Source organism: Lacerta agilis, chromosome 17, assembly GCF_009819535.1.
Source record: "Lacerta agilis isolate rLacAgi1 chromosome 17, rLacAgi1.pri, whole genome shotgun sequence".
In the NCBI taxonomy this organism is placed as follows: Eukaryota; Metazoa; Chordata; class Lepidosauria; order Squamata; family Lacertidae; genus Lacerta; species Lacerta agilis.
In genome coordinates this window covers 26,397,728-26,420,714 of record NC_046328.1, presented here as the reverse complement: position 1 = coordinate 26,420,714, position 22,987 = coordinate 26,397,728, and the positions used below count along the sequence as shown (strand labels likewise).

The window sequence follows — 22,987 nt, the reverse complement described above, 5'->3', positions numbered from 1 at the left end:
TGGTGGGTTCAAAGACGCCCATGGGTTCTTGGCTTTCGTTTTAAGCAGAAAAGCAGCAAGTTGCTAGCCTAAGGTTACCAGATTTTTTTTTCAATGAATCCGGGGACACTTTTCAACTGCAATGGCTTTTGTATGGGGACTGATTTGTAAATCCGGGGACTGTCTCCAGGAAACAGGGACGTCTGGTAACCTTATCCTAGCCCCACTATGAAGGCAGGGAGTTCAAATAGTCCTGCAAAGGTGGTCAAGGTCGGTGAACAGAAAAATCTAACGTGTCTCAACAAACCTGCAAGGTTGAAAGGGGAACACAAGGGATTGAAGCTTGTGGTGTAGAGGCAGGGCCCTAATTTCCAGAGCTGTAAATTTGTGTCAATTAATCAGCAGAACCAAAGGAAACCTGTTCAGAGATTAAAAGGGCACTCAGTTTAACTGGGCAGCCACTTTAAAACGTTTTTTTTTTTTTAAATCTCAAAGCTGGCACCAGCAGTGGGCAGGATTGGGCATATCTCAGGACCCAGAGGGGGTTGGGCAGTGCCACTTGGGACCTCTGCCACCATCCTCCCTACCAGGGAACAGGAGATGCATAAAAACTGGCAGGCCGTTGGCATCCAGCTCCGCACAGTGGACATTCATTACTAATTCCTAGGCTGCAATGAACAGAAACAGTTGTGGGGTATCCTTACATTCTTAACCTGCGGCTACCACTTGTTGTTGGACTACAGCCACCAATTTCCTCACACCCTCATAATACCAAACCACAGCTGGATCATTTGGTGCCACTGAACATTGGGAGATTCAGGGCTAGCAGTGATTTCTGCATTGCAGGGGGTTGAACCAGTTGACCCTTTGGGTCTCTCCCAAATCTACAATTCTAAGACTCTACAACTCCCATCACCCCTGAACATTGGCAATGCTGGGGCTGGAGGGAATTGAAGACTACTATTGGACTACTGGGCTAGTCCAATCTAGTGGCCCAATAATCAGGCTGGTTTGCTGAAAAATGGAGATCAAACTACGGTACATTCTCAAACGTCTCCACCAACCATTGGCTAAATCTCTCAGCCAGAGATGAGGAGGAGACTGGAAGTGCTGCAACATTCAGATATTTTACTCTGGACCATGAGTAGGGAACGGATGGATCAATCAATTTCAGTTTTTCTCAGTATCTCATTCCCCACCCCCACCCCCAAGCTCAAATTCTGTTCTTCACATTACTGCAGTGATTTGCAATTTTTTGTTTTTAACGCTCATTAAGATTCATCAGCATTTTAGTGCAAATTTCTCCCAATAATGTTTCTGTGTGAAGTTTTGACTAATATGCACTTTTATCGCAAGCAATCTTCTCCTAACATAATACCTTTTGGGGTGTGATTTTTCACCCATGTGTGCATTTCTAAATGCACACAGTCCCCCTGATATGGTTGGGTTGGAGAAGTGTGTTGCAAAATTCAGAGAAGTGTGGAATTTGAAGTTGTGCTTTCAGGTCAGAAATGTGTGAATTGCATAGTTCCTCATTAAAATGCAAGCAAAATCAAGCCGCCGCCCCCACCCCATTCCTAACCATGAGAAATCAAACCTTAAAACTCCCTTCTCTCTTCCACCAATAACTTTCTACAAAGGCAGAAAGGCTAGGAAAAATTGCTTTGGTGAAAAGAAAAGAAAGCGGAGCTTTTCTGCCTGCCAAATTGGGGGTTCCATCCAGCCAGGCTCCTGGATATGAATAGAGTACACAGGCCCTGCCAATGGGAAATGAGCAAAGAAATGTAGGAGAAAATAAAATACTCTCATCTCCGCTGTTTTCTGCAGGACTTCTCTACGGCTAAGACCTTTTTCTCCCCATGAAAGGCCCAGCTGTGTTCTATGGCAAGCTCACCCCATTAATCTAGGCCCGTGTTCCAGCGAGTTCCCACATACAGCACTACTCTGTACAAAGGAGAGATGTTTTAAATCTCACAGCTGTTTCCTGTCTGCTTCCATTTACCAAAGCAGAGGTATATTTGTGACTTTCTTTTTTTTAAAGTAAGGATTTCTTTAAAAAGCTGGGAAATGCCATAGGCCAGCGGTGGAGCTTAAATGCAGAATGTCCCAGGTTCAAACCCCAGCATCTCCAGATAGGGTTAGGGTCAGATTCTTTGCCTGTCTTTCTGACTATCGGTCGAATAAAGGATTTGTAGTAGTTGTAGTAGATTCTCTGCCTGAAACCCTGACGAGATCTGCTGCCAGCCAGTGCAGACGATATGGAGCTAGATGGGCCAATGGTCTGACTCAGTCGAAGGCAACTTCCTATGCTACTAATCCATTTCGTATTTGTCAATTCCATAACAACCTTCTAAAATCCTCCCACAAAGCCATGAGTCTCACTCTTGGTCTCGTATCCAGCAGAGGGAGCGAAGGAGAGGAGGATGGTTTATTGGAGCGCAGGGTGGGTGTTTTTTCCTTCTTCTTCTTCCAGTCTGCTGTTTGCTCCCACTACCAGACTTCCCAGAAAGAGCAAAAGCCCTCGGCTAGAGACCAGGCAAGTGCTTCAGTGGGTCTCAAAGGAACCAGAGAGGCCAGCAAGCATCTCACCTGGATGGGCTATGAACCGAGAATCTGAGTCAGGGCTCAAGAAGGTAAGTGAGGCATTTGTGTCAACTGCCTTGTAGCCTTTAGAGATCGGCACGATCTAAGGCACAGCTGAGGCCGTTTCCAGACAATCTGTTTTCATGAGCACTCATCCTGCCTCGTTAGCACAAAGTTTGCGGGGAGGCTAAGACAACCATGGCAATTTATCTAGAAATTGTTCTGATTTGTTTACGGTCATGTTAGACGGTGTAGCATCAAAGCAACGGCTATCCCACAATTTACTGTGTGTTGCCTATCATTTTCCTTATAAAAAGAAGTCTGGGGGGAGTTTTTTTTTTGGGGGGGGGAGTTTGTTGTGCAAATGCTCCAAATCAGCCTGAATTGCGCAACATGAATTTGACGGCATGTGGCTGAATCCTACCAAAACTGTTGACCGCCTGGGAAATGCTTTTGTTCAATGTAAGGGGACAAATCCAGGCGAACTGACCCAGGACAGTGACTCTCAGGCCTAAAAACCAGCCTCATTACCCCTTAAGCTTTTTTGATATTACCTGTCTGAGTCAAATCACTGATGGTCGGCGGATTGTAGACCTAAACATCCACAGTTATTCTGTGGCATAAAGCTTTCGGCCGCAATAAAGAGTCTAGTTTTATCGTGCCACAAGGCTTTTTCTGTGTTTGTTTGCCTGAATTGAATAGGCTATCACAGCTGCCTCGCTGGAACGTAGCTTAAGATTTAATATAGACTAGATGCTCATTAGAAATGAACACATTTCACCCAGGAATGAAAGACAAATTTGATTCTGTTCGCATTTGAAGGCAACCCTACCTCATTCACACTTTCACGAACCCAAACCCAAGCGAACCTTAACGGTTCTCAGAATATGGCGATGCAAGTTCTCGGGCCGAGTGACATGTACCAAAATAGAGGCACTGGGGTAAAATGTGTTCCTATGCATGTAAAGCCAAAAATTAGCATGCAGAAAAATTGCACTATATTAGAGGAAATTGCTTTGCGAAAAACGTGTATGATGGGCAAAATTGCATACCAAAAAAAAAAAAAATGTGCATAGCAGGAGAAATTCATGCTAAATTGAATTTTCACAAGGCCTTTAAAAACAACATTCACAAACCGCCATGGAAATGTGGAGGGCTGAACATTAGGCTGGGAAAACGAGAAATGGAGGGAAACCAAAACTGAGGGATTCACCCATGAAATGAAAAATTGTTGGAAAGAATTTTGCTTGCCGTTTAACAACAGAAAGAATTTCCCCAACAGGCACACAGAAATGCTCCTCCTGTGCCCTTGGAGGTTGTTAAGGGGATGGTTTGCATCCCGAGCGTAGGTCAGATGGCAGAAGAGAAACAGTTGTGGGCTACAATGAGGAACCATGGGCAAGAGAAAGCCTGTTTGTTAACTGTGCTAACTCAGAAGCATTTCCAATTCGTTTCAGAAGGATTTACTTCCAAGCAAACTGGTTTTGCTTGGAATGAGAAAGCAGGTCTGTTCTCATTTGAACAGAGAACCCAGAATTAGTACCAAGAGGACCGTTTTATGTGTACCTCACCTTTTCCAGGTTAAGGGGAACCATTGCCCCCTGCTCAAGAAGGGTTGGGGGACGTCGTACGTGTGATGTCATGCATGCGCAATGGGGCCCCTCCAATGTTGGGTGCAATTCGGCATCCCTAGCCTGAGACCTGGGAGACCACTGGGGACCTTGGACCCGCCAGTATCTCTCAGCCTAAGCCTACCTCTCAGGGTTGTTGTGAGGATAGAATTGGGAGAGGGGAAGAGAACCATGTGCGCCCCCTTGCGGTCCAAGAAGGAAAAGTGGGGTGCAACTGTCATTATAATGTAAAGGATTCTCAGAACAGAGAAGCATGGGGTCCCCCCCTCCCCCCAAAGCAAGGTGGCTTTATGCTCAGAGGCACTGTCACCATTACTTTCTGTAATGATGTGCTTCTGCTTGCGAGGGAGCGTTGAGTTTTCTGAAAATGCATATAACAATTCGTCCCCATATACCACCCCAAGAAACATTCCATGTTAACTGAATCGCTTTAATTCTGTGCTATTGTACGGTTACTCTGATGGAAAGGTTGCTTGCTAATTTTCAGTGCTTTGTAATTATCCGGAGCTGCGTCGAGCTCGGTGTCGTTGTTGGGGGAGCAGCGTACAGATAATCAATCATATCAAATGCCTTTCTGGGCCAAGCCGTGGCACTGGAAAGAGGTTCAGGGGTTCAATCCTGCGTGCTCGAATGTAAAGTTCTAAACACTTCAGTGTTTAGAAGCACTCGCAAGTTCTGTGGAATTGCAAGCACGTGGCTAAAGCAGACGGGGAGAGCTTATATGGGGAAGATATGACACAAATGTTCCGCTTCTCTGGAAGGAGCTGAGTGGGGGCTCACTTCCCCAGTCCGCCCCCCACCCCCAACAGTAACATTAACCACCTGCCAGCGAAGGCGGCCTCAAAGGTTTCCTGCAAGCTTTGCAACGCACGTGTGCTGCATTTTATTCTCTTCACACAGCTTTCGGAAAATCTGGTTTCTCTTTCCCACAGCAAAAAAAGTGGGAAAAGTCAAGACACCCCACCCCACGCAAGGGATGGGTGAATCTGTCCCTTTTGATTTTCCTGTTTCTCAATTTTCCAGCCTTAATTTCACTTCTCCACAATTATTATTGTTTTTTACACCAGTTTGGGATTTTTTGGTTTTTAAGTCTTCATGAAATTCCATCAGCATTTTAGTGCGATTTTTCACCCCCCAAAAAAAAAGCTTAACAACTTTTGTGTCCTGAATTTTACTTCTAGAAACGTGGCACCCCTACCCTACCCTACCCTTGACCATTGGCTTTGCTTCCCGTGGGAGCATCTGCTTGGCCACTGTGAGGAAAGGATGCTGAATTAGACGGGCCTTTGGCGTGGTCCAGTAGAAGCAGCCAGGCTCTCCTTATATAAATATATAAAAGGATGTCATATAGAGGAGGGTGAAAGGTTGTTTTCTGCTGCTCCAGAGAAGCAGACACGGGGCAATGGAATCAAACTACAAGAAAGAAGATTCCGCCTAAACATTAGGAAGAACTTCCTGACAGTGAGAGCTGTTCGACAGTGGAATTTGCTGCCAAGGAGTGTGGTGGAGTCTCCTTCTTTGGAGGTCTTTAAGCAGAGACTTGACAGCCATCTGTCAGAAATGCTTTGATGGTGTTTCCTGCTTGGCAGGGGGTTGGACTGGATGGCCCTTGTGGTCTCTTCCAACTCTATGATTCTATGCTTCTATGTCCCTATGTTAGATTCCCTTCAGGGGCCTTGCTGGACCCCTAGCAAGGTTGTAAACAACTGCCTTCTGTTTCAAATTAAGGCTTTTAGAAGGAGAGAAATTAAATAAGGGTAAGCAGGCAGACGGTCCCCGACTCTGGGCATCAATTGAGAATGGATGCGTCTGCAGATATAAAAGACATCATTATGTAATGCATCAGATCCTAGATTTAGCTGCACTGCCACTTGTTTCTAACTGCTGCCAGGCTGGTGCTTTTGGAAGGTCAGATGCAGGCTATGAAACTGGACATTTGTACAGTACTTACATTGATAAGCTCACCTTTCCTCCAAGCTGGCAGTCATGGTTCTCCCCATTCACATCCTACCCTCACAACAACCCTGCAAAGTAGGTTAGGCTAAGACGGCAACAACCTTTGAACATCAATGTGCACAGAACAGATCGTGTTTATTAATACTATAGTCAAAATTACAAAACGCAAACAAACCGTTCAAGTTCATTCATCCACTGCAAGAACAGAACGGGAGTTAAAGTCAGGCTAAGGGATGCGGGTGGCGCTGTGGTCTAAACCACTGAGCCTCTTGGGCTTGCCCATCAGAAGGTCAGCGGTTCAAATCCCCGCGACGGGGTGAGCTCCCGTTGCTCGGTCCCAGCTCCTGCCAACCTAGCAGTTCGAAAGCACGTCCAAAAGTGCAAGTAGATAAATAGGTACCGCTCCGGCGGGAAGGTAAACGGCGTGTCCGTGCGCTGCTCTGGTTTCAGTGTTTCCGTTGTGCCAGAAGTGGCTTAGTCATGCTGGCCACATGACCCAGAAAAACTGTCTGCGGACAAACGCCGGCTCCTTCGGCCTGTAAAGCGAGATGAGCGCCACAACCCCAGAGTTGTCTGCGACTGGACTTAACTGTCAGGGGTCCTTTACCTTTACCTTTTTAAGGGTTTATTTCCATCACACCGTTCCCCCAAGGAGCTCAATATGGTTGACATTGTTCTTCCCCCTCCTCATTTATCCTCACAAATAAGGTTAATCTGAGAGACAGGTGATTGACCCAGTGAGCTTCACTGCAGAGCAGGTGTTTGAATCTATGTCTCGACATGGAGGTTTTTGTTACTTGGTGCTGAAGGGAGCAATTAATGTCACCCACCTGAAAAGTTTCCCCACTCCTCTTTTGCGGCAAAGCCTCTCTGCTCGTGCTCAGACGTAGGCCACGTCAGGTGATCTGTTTATTGAGCATTCCTCCTAATTTGTTTGCAGGCAACACCTGTGGGGTGGTTAGACGTCATCGGCTACTTATTGAGCATTTTTGCAGAGAGGTCAGGTGAGGCTGCATCAAGCCATCATTTATCCCACACTTTCCCATTTGTATTCCTGACACTTTGATGTACTTTAATTGTACAAACCTTAAATTCCTCCCACAAAAACATTTATTGATTTTTACTTTTGTAAAAACATATCAAAACAGCATTACAATATCTAAGAATAAAACCAGCGAGAAGCATCCACGAAAGCATTGTTAAATGCCGATGAGCTAAAAAAAAGAAAATTCATATTGCAAAGGAGGCCTAAGTTGAAAACAGTGCCATTCCAGACCCTCCAAAGACCCCTATTTTCCAGGGACAGTCCTGGATTTACAGAAGCTGTCCCAGTCTCTGATTTGATCCTGGAATGTCCCACTTTTCCTTAGGGCATCCCTATTTTCATCAGATAAATGTTGGAGGGTGTGGAGTTATGCAACCCCTGAGCCAAGGAGATAAATAACTATACAAGCTCTATAAGACATCTGAGGGCAGTCCTATATAGGGAAGTTTGAAAAAAAAAGTTTACTGTTTTATTATGTTTTTATATATGTTGTAAGCCACCCAAAGTGGCTGGGTGAATTATTATTATTATTATTATTATTATTATTATTATTATTATTATTATTATTATTATTGAACAGGACGTCCCTATTTTCATCAGAGAAATGTTGGAGGGTATACACTTCCCTTATCACAAAATGCCCAATGGGAGGTAGCTCAGACCTTCTCTATTCTTCAGCAACAGTCCCAAATTTACAGAAGCCATCCTGGTTTCTGATTTGATTCCATAATGTTTTCCTTAGGACGTCCCTATTTCACCGGAGAAATGTTGGAGGGTATACTGGTTTGTTGCACAATACCTCCAAACCATCTCGAATTATTGCACAACCTGCACTTACTGGAATTTGCGACCGAACCGCACCTGAAAATAGCAACTGTTGGAACTGTACTGGAGCAAGACTTCACACAGCTTCGGCGCACATTACGAACCTTTGTGACACTTAAAGTAATGATTAGCGCCCTGCCTGTGGAGCTGTGGAATGCCACCACCTCTGGCCACAGCCAATCGGGTGCCACATTCCCCACTCTCTCCCATGAGCATCCATGCAATTCACCGCCCTTTCCATGCGCCAAGCCCCAAAATAGAACAGCACGCTGACTTACAGCAGCGGCAGAGAAAGAGAGGAAGGCAGGCAGCACGGAGGTGTCACTCTGCGATTTTATTCCATAAACACAGTGTGAGTAAGAACACGCTCTGGCAGATTCCAGAGGGTTCAAGAAAGCGAGACGCGAAACGTTCCCACAAATGCACGCCGATATTGTGAGTCACGCACCAGTTGAGGCTGTTGTATTAGGGCGAAAGAGGCGCTCGCGGCCCAACAAACCTCACCTCTACCCTTAGCCAGCCCCCACCCAGCCCCCCACCTGCCCGTTTTTGAACTTACAACCAATCCAGGGGGTAGCACTCCCTCTCAGCTTCTCGTTCTTTACAGTGGCGGAGGAAAGGGGTGCGGTGGGTGCGGTCCACCCCGGGTGTCATCACTGAGGGGGGGGTGACAAAATGACAAAAAAATGAGTTAAAAAAATAATTAAAAAATAATAATAAATTGGGCTCGTGAAACTTTTTAGTTCAGTCAAGAAACGCAACGAAACATGGCTGGCACTGGGCGCCACACCATGGGGGCTGGCACTTAACTGCGGGGCCTGCAGCGTGCCCAAGCCACGCATCTCTCCTGGGAGTGACGTGGTGGCTTCAGCGCATGCAGGCTCGGCGCTGTCTGAAACGGCAGTGTGGAGCTTGTGTCTGCCCACAACGTCTCCCTCAGCGTGCCCCACCCCAGCTGCAGGATGCACGCACCGCACCAGGCACCCGAGTGGCTAGCTATGTGGCTGGTTCTTTAGTCCCAAGGCTCATCCATGCTTCCATGATTCCTAGGCATGGGTCCGAGAGTTTTTCTCCTTTTGTCCCGGTGCTTTCCCCAGGAAAGCCCATTGTATACCACTGAATCGGAACGAAAGTCAATCAGGTTTGCTACGGATTGGCATCGTTCCGATTCAGCGGTAATAATGATGAGAAGAACTTTATTATTTGTACCCCGCCCACCTGACTGGGTTTCCGCAGCCACTATGGGTGGTAGACACAAAAACCCTGCCACAAACACGAAGCAATAGAATGAAAATGTCATCAACCCCCCCCCACACACACCCTCCCTCTCCCTCTCCCTCCCTCTCTCTCCCCGCCTCCCCCCCCCAAAAAAAATCTGTGACAATAGTGGCAGAATCTAGACACATATAAAAAACGTTGTGAAAATGCTTTTTTTTTAAAAGACATTTTGAAAAAAAATATGTTGAATTTGCCATAGCTCACCATCGCCATCTAGTGTCACATTTGTATAATGCACTTTACAACACACTTAAAACGGTTTTTTTTCAGCGGTATAGCTGAGTCCAGCGTCTCACACCGAATGTAAATGAACTGTGGAAAAATATTCTATGAATTGCAAGTGGAGACGTTATATGTACTTTTCCTTGCTTATTTGTTTGTTTTGTGTCACAAAAAGTCTATAATAAAAATTAAATTACAAACAAACAAACGAAAAGAGTGGCTTTCCCACAGGGAGAGCTGCGTGGCAAAAGAAAAATGTCTCATACCCATGCCTATAAATTGTGGGACAAAGCGAAGTGTGGATGAGCCCTCCATGTAGAACTCTGGAAGATGGGGACAAAAATGTTCCTAGCTCTGTGTTTCTCTGCATTATTTCTACTCCCAGGCTGGAGCTAGTTTGCAAGGAGAGACTCCCTTGATTAGACACTAGCCAGCAAGGGGACAAACTGCTGCCCAGGCCACTAGGAGGGCACAACACTTGCCCTGCCCCGGGCACCAGCAACCCATGCTATGCCCCTGGCCAGGCAAGTCACAAGAAAGGCACCCTGATTCTCCTTTCAACTCTGTCTTTCCTTCTGCAGTCTTACTGTTTCCTTTTCCCAATTGCAATAGCGGTCACAGCTTAGGACAGGTTTCTGCTGCCTGTGTTGTACTACAAATCCCAAACTTCCTGGAGCTTTGATCCTGTTTTGTCCTTCTAATGTCCCAGAGAACTAATGTTTGGGCAGGAGAACATGCTGGTGTTTTGCCCCCTCTCCCTGGGTCAAATTCCTCCGTCTCCCAACTCTGGCACCCGAGAGATTGCCCTCTTGTTGACAAATAGAAAGGCAGGCCTGCTCTGGGTTGGAGCACCTACATAGGCACAGGATATTCCAGATGGCTTAGCACTCTCGCCGCCCAAAGATGTACAGACCGAGGAGGAGGGTGGCAAGAGCAGCTCTTTCCCCATCAGCAGCTCCATGATGACATCCAGAGCTCCATTCATCAAAAGCTAATGTAAATATTTTCCACCAACGGACGGATGCCTAAGAGAGGCAGCGTTCTCGGCCACGCTCCGGTCTTGGCCCGATCCGCAAGACACACGCACCTGGCCTCCTCACTTGGCAAGCCTCTCTCCTCCCTGCCTTGGTAGAGGTTTAGAAACCATTCGGAGCAGGCAAGAGAAATTGTCGCCCGAAAATACGAGGTTGGAGCAGGCTGGTGCCGTAAGCCTGGCACCTGGGTCTAGAGAATTGGTGTTGGGGGGTGGAATTCAGTCTGGTTCATGTTTAAAAGGAAGCCTCCCTGCTTTGCCCTTCCCAAAACAAGGCAGCAATCCTTCGAAGACAGCACTGCTTCAATTTTGGCAATACAGTTCTGCAAGCAAAAAATGTGTACCAAAAGATGCATGTAGTGGAGAGAAATGGGCACAGAAATGCATGCATTGGTGAAGATAACATAGAATGGTGCATTTTATTAGGCGAAATGGCAAAAATGTGAATGTCTCAAGGACTGCTTGGGTGCAGAGGAATGGTGGGAGGGGAACCAGCTGGGGAACCCCCTGAGGGAACTTCCATAGTTCCAGTTACAGGTGGGTAGCCGTGTTGGTCTGCCATAGTCAAAACAAAATCGAAAATTCTTTCTAGTAGCACCTTAGAGACCAACTGAGTTTGTTCCTGGTATGAGCTTTCGTGTGCATGCACACTTCTTCAGATACACTGAAACAGAAGTCACCAGATCCTTAAATATAGTGGGGGAGTGGGGAGGGGTATTACTCAGAAGGGTGGTGGGAATGGGTGATAGGCTGATAAGTGTGGAAAACCTGTTGACGACTCTAAACGGACTAATTGCAGCCGTTTAGAGTCGTCAACAGGTTTTCCACACTTATCAGCCTATCACCCATTCCCACCACCCTTCTGAGTAATACCCCTCCCCACTCCCCCACTATATTTAAGGATCTGGTGACTTCTGTTTCAGTGTATCTGAAGAAGTGTGCATGCACACGAAAGCTCATACCAGGAACAAACTCAGTTGGTCTCTAAGGTGCTACTAGAAAGAATTTTCGATTTCCCCTGAGGGAAGAAGGCTCAGGACCTGGGGAGTGGTGGTGGGACGGCAAGGAGAGGGAGAAGAGGGAGGAGACTGAAGCTGAAGAAGAAACCGAAGCAGAAACCGAAGCAGGCAAGAGCAAGAGGGAGGCCAAGAGGCAGGGATGAGTCAGGCTGGGGAAGAGTCACGGGTGTCTCTTCCCCCTGCTGCGGCAAGCTCCCATCCCTGCTGGTCTCCCAGAACCAAGAAAGGTATGAAGAGAGCAGAGGAGGAATTAGCTTCACACAGGCGCTGTCTCAGATTACATGGGGAAAACCCTGGAGAGGAAGAGACAAACCCTCTGAGTAAGCCCCTGGGATTTCACACTGCTTGGAGATTGGGGTGTCATGTAACCCTGCTGCCTGGGTGACGGTGGGCCAGTCACTGCCTCTCTCCGCCTAACCTTCCTCACGGGGTTGCTGTCAGGATAACATGTACACCACCTTGAGCTCCTTGGAGGAAAGATGGAATAAAAATGTAGTAGTAGTAGTAGTAGTAATAATAATAATAATAATAATAATAATAATAATAATAATAATAATACTTTCCACTGCAAAGATGCTTGGGGTAATCCAGATTAGGACCACAGCAGGGTGGGTGTGAAGTGTTAAAGAAAGGTGGGTGGAACAGTACATCTGCATTTCACCTCTGTGCAGTAAGCTAGTTTCCACACACTTGCAGCCCTCTCTCCATCTTCCATCCGTGCAAGCAAGAAGCACGGGGCCCGGGGGCCAAATGCTGCCCAATCGCCTTCTAAATCCAGCCTGCGGACGGTCTGGGAATCAGCGTGTTTTTACATGAGTAGAATGTGTCCTTTTATTTAAAATGCATCTCTGGGTTATTTGTGGGGCATAGGAATTCGTTCATTTTTTATTTTATTTTTTCAAAATATAGCCCGGTCCCCCCACAAGGTCTGAGGGACAGTGGACCGGCCCCCTGCTGAAAAAGTTTGCTGACCCCTGCTTTAAGGGCACATTCCAGCCAGGCACAGACACTGGGGGTTCAAAGCAAGACCAGTGAGGCTGCAGCCTGGGGAGAATCCTTAGGACCAGATGGAGAGGGTTGAAGGGCTATCCCACCATTCTTGAGGGTTTCCCGTTCCTGTTCTGTTGCATGGCAGCAGCTCCACCAAGATCTCAGTGGGAGAAGGGTCTGTTCTATCACTTAACCCGTGTTCTTTTTTAACTTGAACTTGGAACCTCCTGCATACCTAGCAGGTCCTGCCACTCAGCCACAAACCTCCCTATTTTTAACCAGGCCTCCCTCAGCTTCCTTCTCTCCCAAGGTGCCTCTGTGGTGCCAGGAGGTTCTGTTTGAACTCGTGACTATGGAATATTGACACAAGGGGAAGACAGAGAAGAAGTGGGGGAAGCCCCACAAGGAGCAGTTTTGGAAGGAACAACGGCCGGCCGGCTCTTTCTGCTTGAGAAACCCCTCACCCTGAGCTGCCCCTTGGTGGGCAGGAGGGAGAGAAAGAGAAAGGAGAAAGGAAGGAGAAGAAAGACCAAAGGAGACCTTCCAAGCTGCCCAGGGAGGGACAGGAGGTGAGGTGAGGATATTGTAGACCAAAGCAGCTGTTTCCCCCATATGGCAGGCCTTCAGGTATGCTAGATTTATTTTCTTGGATCACCTGCAGACTGTCGCCATTTGCTACTGGGTCAAGGTACCTGGGTTAATTCACAAAGCCCTAAACAACTGGGGCTCAAAAGACCTTAAAAATCCTTCCTGATTCCTTATGCTCCACTGCAAGCCATGAGATCCTCTGTTAGGGCATTTATGGGGGTTTCCCCCCACACCCCTGAGGTATGGCTCACCTTTGCAAGGGTCCAGAGCCTTTGGGTGGTAAGCCTTGCCCTGTGGAACTCACTGCCAGTGGACGATTTGGCAGAAACCATCCCTTTCTTCCTTCAGATGCCTTCTGAGAATGGCACACCCTCCAACATTTATCTGATGAAAATAGGGACATCCTATTCAACAACAACAGTTTTATTATTTATGCCCCACCCATCTGACTGGGTTGCTTCAGATGTCTTCTAAAGGTTGTATTGTTACTTATCTCCTTGGTTCGGGGGTCCAATAACTCCATACTCTCCAACATTTACCTGATGAAAATAGGGATGCCCTAAGGAAAAGCGGGACATTCCAGGATCAATTCAGAAACCAGGACAGCTTCTGTAAATCTGGGGCCGTTGCTGGAAAATAGGAACACTTGGAGGGTCTGGAACAACACCCTTTTCAACGTAGGCCTCTTTTGCAATATGGATTTTCTCTCTTCTTCTTTTTTTTAGCTCATCGGCATTTAACAGTGGATGCTTCTTGCTGGTTTTATTTTTAGATATTGCAACGCTGCCTTGATATGTTTTTATGAAAGTAAAAATTAATAAATGTTTTGCGGGAGGAATTTAAGGTTTGTACAATTAAAGTACATTTAAGTGCTTTGATGCAACAAATCCACTTAAACACACACACACAACACACAAAACACACCAGACTTTTTGCAGTTGGAAATGTGATGGGGAGATGGATGGATGGATGGATGGATGAGCGAATGATTGGTAAGATGTGTAAACGCCCTGCAAGCAAATCAAGATGAATGACCCACGTCATATAATCTTCCCACAAGCCAAACATAATGAATGGCTATTCACTACCACAATGGCTATACACTACCTCTGTTATTGGAGGCAGTGTGACAGTTGCTCAGAATCACAAGTGGAGATTTCTCTGTTATGCTCAGGCCCTGCTTGCGAGCTTCCCAGAGGCTTCTGGTTGGAAACTGAGGACAGGATGCTGGGCAAGATGGGGCTTCGGCCTGGTCCAGCAGTCAGGGTCGTCTTATGTTCTTACAAATGTTCAGTAAAGACAGGGCATTGCCTAACCTCCACATAAGCACCGTGCAGGCAAATTGAGACAAATGCATACCCCACAAGTGTCCCGGAACAACCGGGACGTCCTTTCTTAATCACAAGAGAATAGTGGCCATTTTGGATGCCGCAGCAATCTCGCGCAAGTTCGCGGTGTGATTTCCCCCTGAAAAATGTGCTCCCCCCCCCCAGGTCAAGAGCCTCGTGCTCTACTGATTGAGCTACCACGGTGAAGCTTTTCCCATAATTGTATGAGAAGAAGCTTAACCTGTTGAGCTTCCACTTAGAAAATAAGACAGAAGCAGGTAAAGTGCATTGATGGGGGAGGTTGAAACAGGAGCTCTTTAGGAAGTCAGGGGTTTATAACGCCTGGTGTCCAAACAGGAAGTGCATCAAGCACAGCTCTGGCTTCACTCATTGGCTAAGATGTCTGACAAGTGGACGAGGCAGGTTGTCTCATTTCACAGATATCACTTAGGAGGATACCTGCACATTTTGCTTCGCAACTGTTTTTCTAAGAGGACTAGAGACTTACTTTTTTATTTTATTTTTAAAGAAATTTATTGAATTTTCAAAAAAATATAACAAACATTAAACACTACCAAAATTATACCAAAAAAAACATAAAATACACTCAATACAAAAACAGATACAAAAATACAAGACAAAAAAACAAAAATAGCAACAAAACCTAAAACAATTATTTAATTATAATCATACTAGTACTAAACATTGTAGGTGACCTCCTCACGCCCTCTCTTTCTGCGTTCATTGCATAACATCTTTAGTAACTTCGAAACATTATAAAATCTTCATTCTCTTCTAATCTTATTTCACATTAGAAATTCTATTACCTATTGTTATTTGAGAGTGGAATCAGAGGATATATAAGGTTACAGTTAAGAAATTAGTTAGTATTGAGATAGGAGATAAGAACTAGGTAATAGACTTACTTTTTTTTTTAAGGCTCAGAGTTGGAGCGGGGGAGGGGGTCTATCTGGGACCACCAATGTAGGTTTTGCAGGCATCAGGTTATGTTACTTACTAATGTCTCCATTCCTCTCCTTCCAGGTGAAGTCCTTGGGCTGAAGGACAGTCTGCAACTGCCACTTCCTTTTAATCTAAGGTGGCCATCAGAAGAAGAAAAAGGACCTCGTCCCACATATCCATGTGGCTGTCTTCCTGGAACCCTTTCCTAGATGGTGGCCAGGAGAGACTTCACGGTGACACCATGAACATCTCAAGCAACCCACTAGCTCCAAACGACACCCTGGAACCCACCGAGCCTTCATCAGAAGGTGGGCACTCTCTTTGGGAGGTGGTCTTGATCATTTTGACGACGGGGATCATCTCCTTTGTCACTGTGGTAGGGAACCTTCTGGTGATGGTCTCTTTCAAGGTCAACCGGGAGCTGAAGACCGTCAACAATTACTTCTTGCTCAGCTTAGCTGGCGCCGACCTCATCATTGGAGTCATCTCCATGAACTTGTACACCACCTACATTGTCATGGGGCGGTGGGCGATGGGCAGTGTGGCCTGCGATTTGTGGCTGGCCCTGGACTACGTTGCCAGCAACGCGTCTGTCATGAACCTGTTGGTCATCAGCTTCGACCGCTACTTCTCCATCACCCGCCCGCTCACCTACAGAGCCAAGCGGACACCCAAGAGGGCCGCTGTTATGATAGGCTTGGCTTGGCTGATCTCCATTATCCTGTGGGCACCCGCCATCTTGTTCTGGCAGAACTTTGTCGGCAAGCGGACAGTCCCCGAGGACGACTGCTACATCCAGTTCTTCTCTGTGCCGATCATCACCTTCGGAACGGCCATTGCGGCCTTCTACCTCCCTGTCATCATAATGGTGGCTCTCTACTGGAAGATCTTCCAGGAGATCCAGAAGAGAGCCAAGGAACTGTCTGGACTACAGGGCTCAGAGTTTGGGAACAACCCCCAAGCTGCCACCAGAATACCCCCAAACAGTGGCAGTGGGGGCAGCAGCAGCAGCAGCTCGGAGCCATCCCACGCTGTCGCAGCTTCCTCTGCCATGGCTGTACTTCCTCTGCAGACATGCTGCTTTCCTGCTGGGCAGAGGGCCGAGGGTCTGTTCGTAGACCAAAGCAGCAATGGCAGCTGGAACAACACGGAGGACGAGGAAGTGGAGGAGGCCTCTGCCGACTCCTTGACGTCGTCCGAGGGCGAGGAACAGCCCTTCGAAGTCCACACCATCTGCTCTGCAGTCATTCGCCTGCCCATGATCAACACCGTCCTGCAGCCACCGAGGCCAGGTCAGTGCCAAGATCCCAAGGCAGCATCTGGTAGGAACTGGGCGGGCGGAAAGGTCCTCGTCGGGATCCCAAGGCAACCTCCGGTCATGGAGAACAAGCTCAAAAAAGCAGCAATGCCACCACTGATGGAGAAGACTCCAGCAGCGGCAAAGAGCCAAGCCTTCAGGAGGAAGAGGAGGAAGAATCGGGTCTCCAAAAGGAAAAAACTCTCGCTGATGAAGGAGAGGAAAGCAGCCCGGACGCTCAGCGCCATCCTTTTGGCCTTCATCATCACCTGGACTCCCTACAACATCATGGTGTTGGTGTCAACTTTCTGCCAGGGATGCATCCCCAAAGGACTTTGGAAACTGGGGTACTGGCTTTGCTATGTCAACAGCACCATCAACCCCATGTGCTACGCCCTCTGCAATAGGTCGTTCCGGACCACCTTCCGGATGCTGCTGCAGTGTCGTGGAGGTCGGCGACGCTAGAGGGAGAAGGGAGCAACTCCTAGGTGGTGCTGGTCCTTTGAGCAGGGGGCACAAAGACCCCGACGTGGTGCATAAAATAAGGAAGGGCAAACAAAGAGTGGGATGAAACAGGTATCCTTCCCAGTTTTAGGGCTACGTATTTATATTTTGGAAGGATAACTATGATATGTCTGGGTATGTTTACAGAATTCAGCACTGCAGAAGCACAGAGGTGGTCTCCCCCTTAATGGATGCTTAAATATATATATACTTTGCTCAGAAGACATTTTGCTCCTAAGAACATAAGAACCACTGGGACACTCCATCCTAGACCAGGACATGAAGGCTTCAACCACCTAGACCCCCAGAATCTGGCATTCAGAAGTAGGCTGCCTGTGAATAAATTTGTTCCAGAAAATAAAGTGTTCCTCTGTTAACTACTAGGCCACCACAAATTCTTTGCAAAAGGAATAAAGGAAGGAGAGTAAGTTGTACTGAAGGTGCAGATTGAATCAGTGTCACTTCGTTATTCGGATTTCGGAATTTATAGGCTTATTGGCAGAGACTTTATGAGAGAGAACCATAGGTGTATCCAACTAAGTTCTAAGATCAGACCCATTGGAATGAATGGATCTAAGCTACACTAACACTAGCTACAACCCTATTCACATGATTCATGTTTGCCTTGCTCACTCTTTCTGTTGTTACAAGGACAATGAAAACGAGTGCTTTACAAATCCTATGCAGAACGGTGGAAGTTGTTGGGTGTATTTAGCCTGGAAAAGAGAAGGGGAGACACAATAGTCTTCAGCAAGTCTGTGTTGTGCAGAAGATGGAACAGACTTACAGTTGTTTGCCTTTCCAGAAGACAGAACTGGAAGCAATGGGTGGAAATTGCAGCTTTGGACTAAAGATTAGGAGAAACTTTGTAATGGAGATATGCGGCAGAGGAACAGAACAGGCTGCCCAGGAAGATGGCAGGCTCTCCTTTGCTGAGGGCATCTGAGCAGAGCCTGGAGAGTTATATTTCAGGAGGTGCTTTAGCTGCATCCAACAACAGTGTAGTATAGTGGTTTGGGTACTGGACTAAGACCTGAGAGACCAGGGTGCAAATCCCCACTCATTCATTTCAGTGCTCTGGTTGACCTTGGGCCAGGTACTCACTCTCAGCCTAACCTACCTCACAGGGTTGTTGTGAGGATTAAAATTGGGGGGGGGGGTCGTGCATGCCGCCTTGAGCTCTGTGAAGGAAAGATGGGGTATAAATGTAATGTAATGAAATAAGTAAGTTATAGATCCTGCTCAGAGCAGGCAGTTGGGCTAGATAAATGCCGGACGCCATTTCCAGCTTTTAACAATTCTATGAACTTGCTTCACCTTTTCAAAACAAAACCAAAAAAGCATTCTTTCCAGTAGCACCTTAGAGACCAACTGAGTTTGTTCTTGGTATGAGCTTTCGTGTGCATGCACACGAAAGCTCATACCAAGAACAAACTCAGTTGGTCTCTAAGGTGCTACTGGAAAGAATTTTCTATTTTGTTTCGACTATGGCAGACCAACACAGCTACCCACCTGTAACCAAAAAAGCATGCAATCTTCATGTTGCCCATGATTACAAATGAAAGAAGTGTGAGTTACTTAATCCACTCAGCATCCATTAAATCTGCATAAATGTACGGTGATTTTGAAGGGAACGCGAGCTTCTTGGGCTTCAGATAGCGCAGGGGTCTCCAACGTGGCACCCGTGGGCGCAAGGATAACTTTGAGGTCTTCCCGATGCTTGGGGTGCCTCTGCCTTCTCCCCCTCCCAGTACCCCCTTAGTCAAGAGTTGGGGAAGCTTCCATGGAAAGTACATAGAGCTGAAGGAGGAAGTTGGAAAGCGACATTCGTTCCCACTTCCTCTTTCAGCGCTATGTACTTTTTAAGGCTCAGATTAATTCTATTGCGTCTAAACTTCACCCAGATGACTGGGAAATATAAGGAGTGTGTGTGGTGCACTCTTTCCTTCTATGTCTCAGGAATGGGCTGATCCAGGAAGCAGGGAGAGAATGGACTATTGGAGGTGGCACCCACAGCACTCCCTGAAAAATCCAAACGTGTCCAGGGGCCTAAAAGTGCTGGCAAACCTTGAGATTATATGCATGTACATTTTGCAACAAACATTGTCCTAGAAAATGTCTTCCCTCCTATGCCACCATGATGGGAAAGGCCTGTTTTATTGTGGTGCCTTTTGCGCTGTATTTAGGAAGTCCTAATATGAAAAATAAAACATATTTTTGTTAAAGATGGTGCTGCCAAATTAATCCGGGATGCTTTTTTTAGTTGGTGGTCCAACTCTGGCAAAACTGGAGAAGGGCAGTTTAGCTACTCCTGTATTAAGGAGAGACAACGTTTGGACATTTGGACAACACAGTGGGGGAAAGGCTTACACTGCCCCTTGGTGGCTGCAGGAAAGCCTTGCAACATTGGGATTTTGCAGAGAGGGGAACCCCAAGCTGTAGGCCGTGCTCATTTTCCCTGCAAGGCACATCAGCACAGGTTTCCCTTCCCTTGAGGTCTCTATTTTTAAAGCTGAAAGAGCACAGGCACTCATGGCAAATGGAAAGGGCTGTAGTGTTGCTGCAGAGAAAGCAGCCTGCAAGCTAAATGTCCCAGGTTCAATTCCTGGACAGATTTTCACCCACACGGGGAAATTGGTTTCCATTTGTGGGAACCTCTAGATCAGGGGTAGGCAACCTAAGACCCGTGGGCCAGATGCGGCCCAATTGCCTTCTAAATCTGGCCCACGGACAGTCCAGGAATCAAGCCTGTTTTTACATGAGTAGAACGTGTCCTTTTATTTAAAACGCATCTCTAGGTTATTTGTGGGGCATAGGAATTCGTTCATTTCCCTCCCCCACCCCCCACCCCAAAATATAGCCCGGCCCACCACATGGTCTGAGGGACGGTGAACCGGCCCACAGCTGAAAAATGTTGTTGACCCCTGCTCTAGATCAGTGTTTCCCAAACTTGGGTCTCCAGCTGCTTTGGGACTACAGCTCCCATCATCCCTAGCCAGCAGGACCAGTGGTCAGGGATGGTGGTAACTACTGTCTTCGTAACTTAAGATCATTTTCAGGCTTCCTCAAACTCGGTCCTCCAGATGTTTTTGGCCTACAACTCCCATGATCCCTAGCTAGCAGGACCAGTGGTCAGGGATGATAGGAATTGTAGTCTCAAAACATCTGGAGGGCCGAGTTTGAGGAAGCCTGATCATTTTGGTTGCCCTTTTATGAAACTGTTTCAACTGATGAGGCACCAAGAACTGACTCCGCTTTCTGGTCCCTTCCAACTCTACAGTTCTCATTCCGATTCAATACTTCTCTCCATTTGGAGTACTGCTCATTTATTCCTACCCTTTTGCTTCCTGAATCTTAACACCTCGCCACTCCCCTAATCGCATCAAACCCAGAAAAATCCCAGCGCGCCAGATGATTGTTGGACAGAGAAACTGGAGAGCGCTTTCTGTGTAAAAATGATTTATTCGCTAATACTTATTACAATACCTTAAAATAAAACAAAAAAGCTAAAACACACTTTAGCTTCAGCTGCAATTAAAAAAAAAAGTGTGGGTGGGTGTGTGAAGAGCCTCGACATACCGTAACCAATTCCAAACCTAAAAAAATCAAATTATCTGCATAATTAATTGCCTGGGGAGAGGGAGAAACACAGCCACCAATTCATTGTAAAACTGGTGACGTCTGGGCAGGAGGGAGTCCAGGAGCAAGGAGCCTCAGAATCAACTTGCGGCAAAAACAGGGGGGATGATGAGGTATTCTGACCAGCTTCTGAGTGCTCAAGGAATAGAAGGGATGTGGGTTTGAAAACCTAAAACCCACCCCAACATACAGAGAGCACTGAAGCAAAGCCCGCTTGAAAAAGACAAAAAAGGACATGGACCATGTTCTTATATACCCTTCCCAACTCCCCTTCCCTCAAACCAACAGATCTAACCTGAGCATAAAATCTCCATAATGCAACACTGCTTCGTTTCCCCCCCCAAAAAAAGCTTCCCCCCCAAAAAAGCTACTTTCAACCCACTCCCACAGACAAAAGACTGCAATAAAATAATTAGTCCAAACAAGCCATTTTGGTGTTTATTCGGGTTGTGAGTTTTAAGACACGGGTGTGATGCTTTGAACGAGGAAATGCCCCCATCTGGGGTTGGGACAGCAACTCCCCACAACACAAGGTTTGCCCCCCCCTCCCCTTCATTAACAGGCCGCCTCTACCTGTTCCCTCCCCAATCCCAACCAGCTATGGGAGAGAAATCAAGTGCAAGGTCAAAGAAACCAAAATGGCTTCCCTGTGTGGGGTTGCGGCCCCCAAGGGGATCCAGGGCTGTAAGTGCACAATGACTCCACCTCTCTTGACATCCCTTATAGACTCAATGGGGAGTCTGTGGACCTTTTAAATCCTGAAAGCCTCTAGTCCACATGGCATAGCGAATGAGAGCATGGGTGGGTGGGTGAAAGCTTCCGTTTTGGTTCCCAAAGTGCCTCTTTCCCCTTCCAGAGGCCAAATACAGCCCCACTAAAACCCACCTTAGCTAGCAGGGTACTGAGAACAAAGGCAAGGATGGCACCCTTCCTGCGGTTTGGCTGGGGGTGTGGAGTCCGACTCCCAGCAGCTCCGGCAGCCAACAAGGCCAATGGGTAAGAGATGATGATGGGTGCCATAGCCCAATAATATCTTTTTGGGGGGGAAAGGCGAGGGAAAGCCAAGGCAAGACGCTGCAGTGCCCACTCACAGAATGGATGTTAACTCGGTGAGGCAAGCTATTCTAAAAAGAACCATCCCCCTCTGCTTTGCCAGTCCCCCTGAGTCTTCATGTATTGCCTCTGCAAAGATGCAGGCAGAAAAGGGATGGATGCATTTTGGGGGAGTGCAAGAGGATGTATGACTAGGGCAAGGGGCTTTGGAGGTAGGTATGAAGTCAATTTTTAGAAAAAACAGGCACATCATTAGTATATTACACAGAACCCTATTCCAGAGAAAAACACCTCTCCTCCCCAAATGGGGTGCCATACAAAGGGGGTTAGGGGGAAGACGGGTGGAAATTTCCAATGAAGGTTTTCAAAATGTCACTTCTTATTAAGGACCGATTCCTCCAGAGAGTGGGGGTGGGGAGGTGAAGAAGGCAGCCAAGGGGGAAGGCAGGATGAATGCAGAAGAGAGCTTCCATTCTTGGAAAGGGAGGAGGCTTCCGCATGCCAGCTTGCTTACTTCTCCTTGGAGAGCAGCCCAAAAGTATAAGGGCTCGCCCTCCACCTGCAGACACGCACACAGAGAATGTGGGAAATCAGGACTCAGCAAACAGGCATCAAGTGAGGCTAGGGAAAGAAAGAAAAAAGTGGCCCGCACAGGCAACCCCAGAAATCTGTGGCCAACGTCTCCAGAGAGGCACACAGCACCGGGGGGGGGGGGGAGAGAGAGAGAGAGACCAGGCAACTTTGGAAGGGTCCAACTCCTGCCAACAAGCCCTGCTCCAGGGAAGAAAGAGCTGCCGGCCCTCCATTCATCCACCTCTGAGCAACTAGCCTGTTCCCGTAGAGGCCCATATGGTGGGAGGAAGATACGAGGGGAAATGTAAAATGGTGCCAGGACTGGAAACGTTCCCCCGAGAATTAAAAACATACTAAAACCCACCATGGCACAGAAATGCTGTTTCGGGGGAAGGCGCAGTCAACACCCCATGGGTTAAGGGCTTGCTAAAGAGAGGTGGGGGAAAGTGCTGGAACCCTCTCTTTGCTCTAAAGAGGACTT

The 22,987-nt window shown here is 47.2% G+C and overlaps 1 protein-coding gene across 1 annotated transcript; it reads left to right on the top strand.

Annotated features, from left to right (window-relative positions):
• The first annotated feature begins 2,482 nt into the window (after positions 1-2,482).
• Positions 2,483-17,202, top strand: CHRM1 (cholinergic receptor muscarinic 1). Its single transcript, XM_033136371.1, has 2 exons — positions 2,483-2,612; positions 15,522-17,202. The coding sequence occupies exon 2, from the start codon at positions 15,619-15,621 to the stop codon at positions 17,200-17,202; it is 1,584 nt and encodes a 527-aa protein (XP_032992262.1). The 5' UTR covers positions 2,483-2,612; positions 15,522-15,618.
• The last annotated feature ends 5,785 nt before the right edge of the window (positions 17,203-22,987 follow it).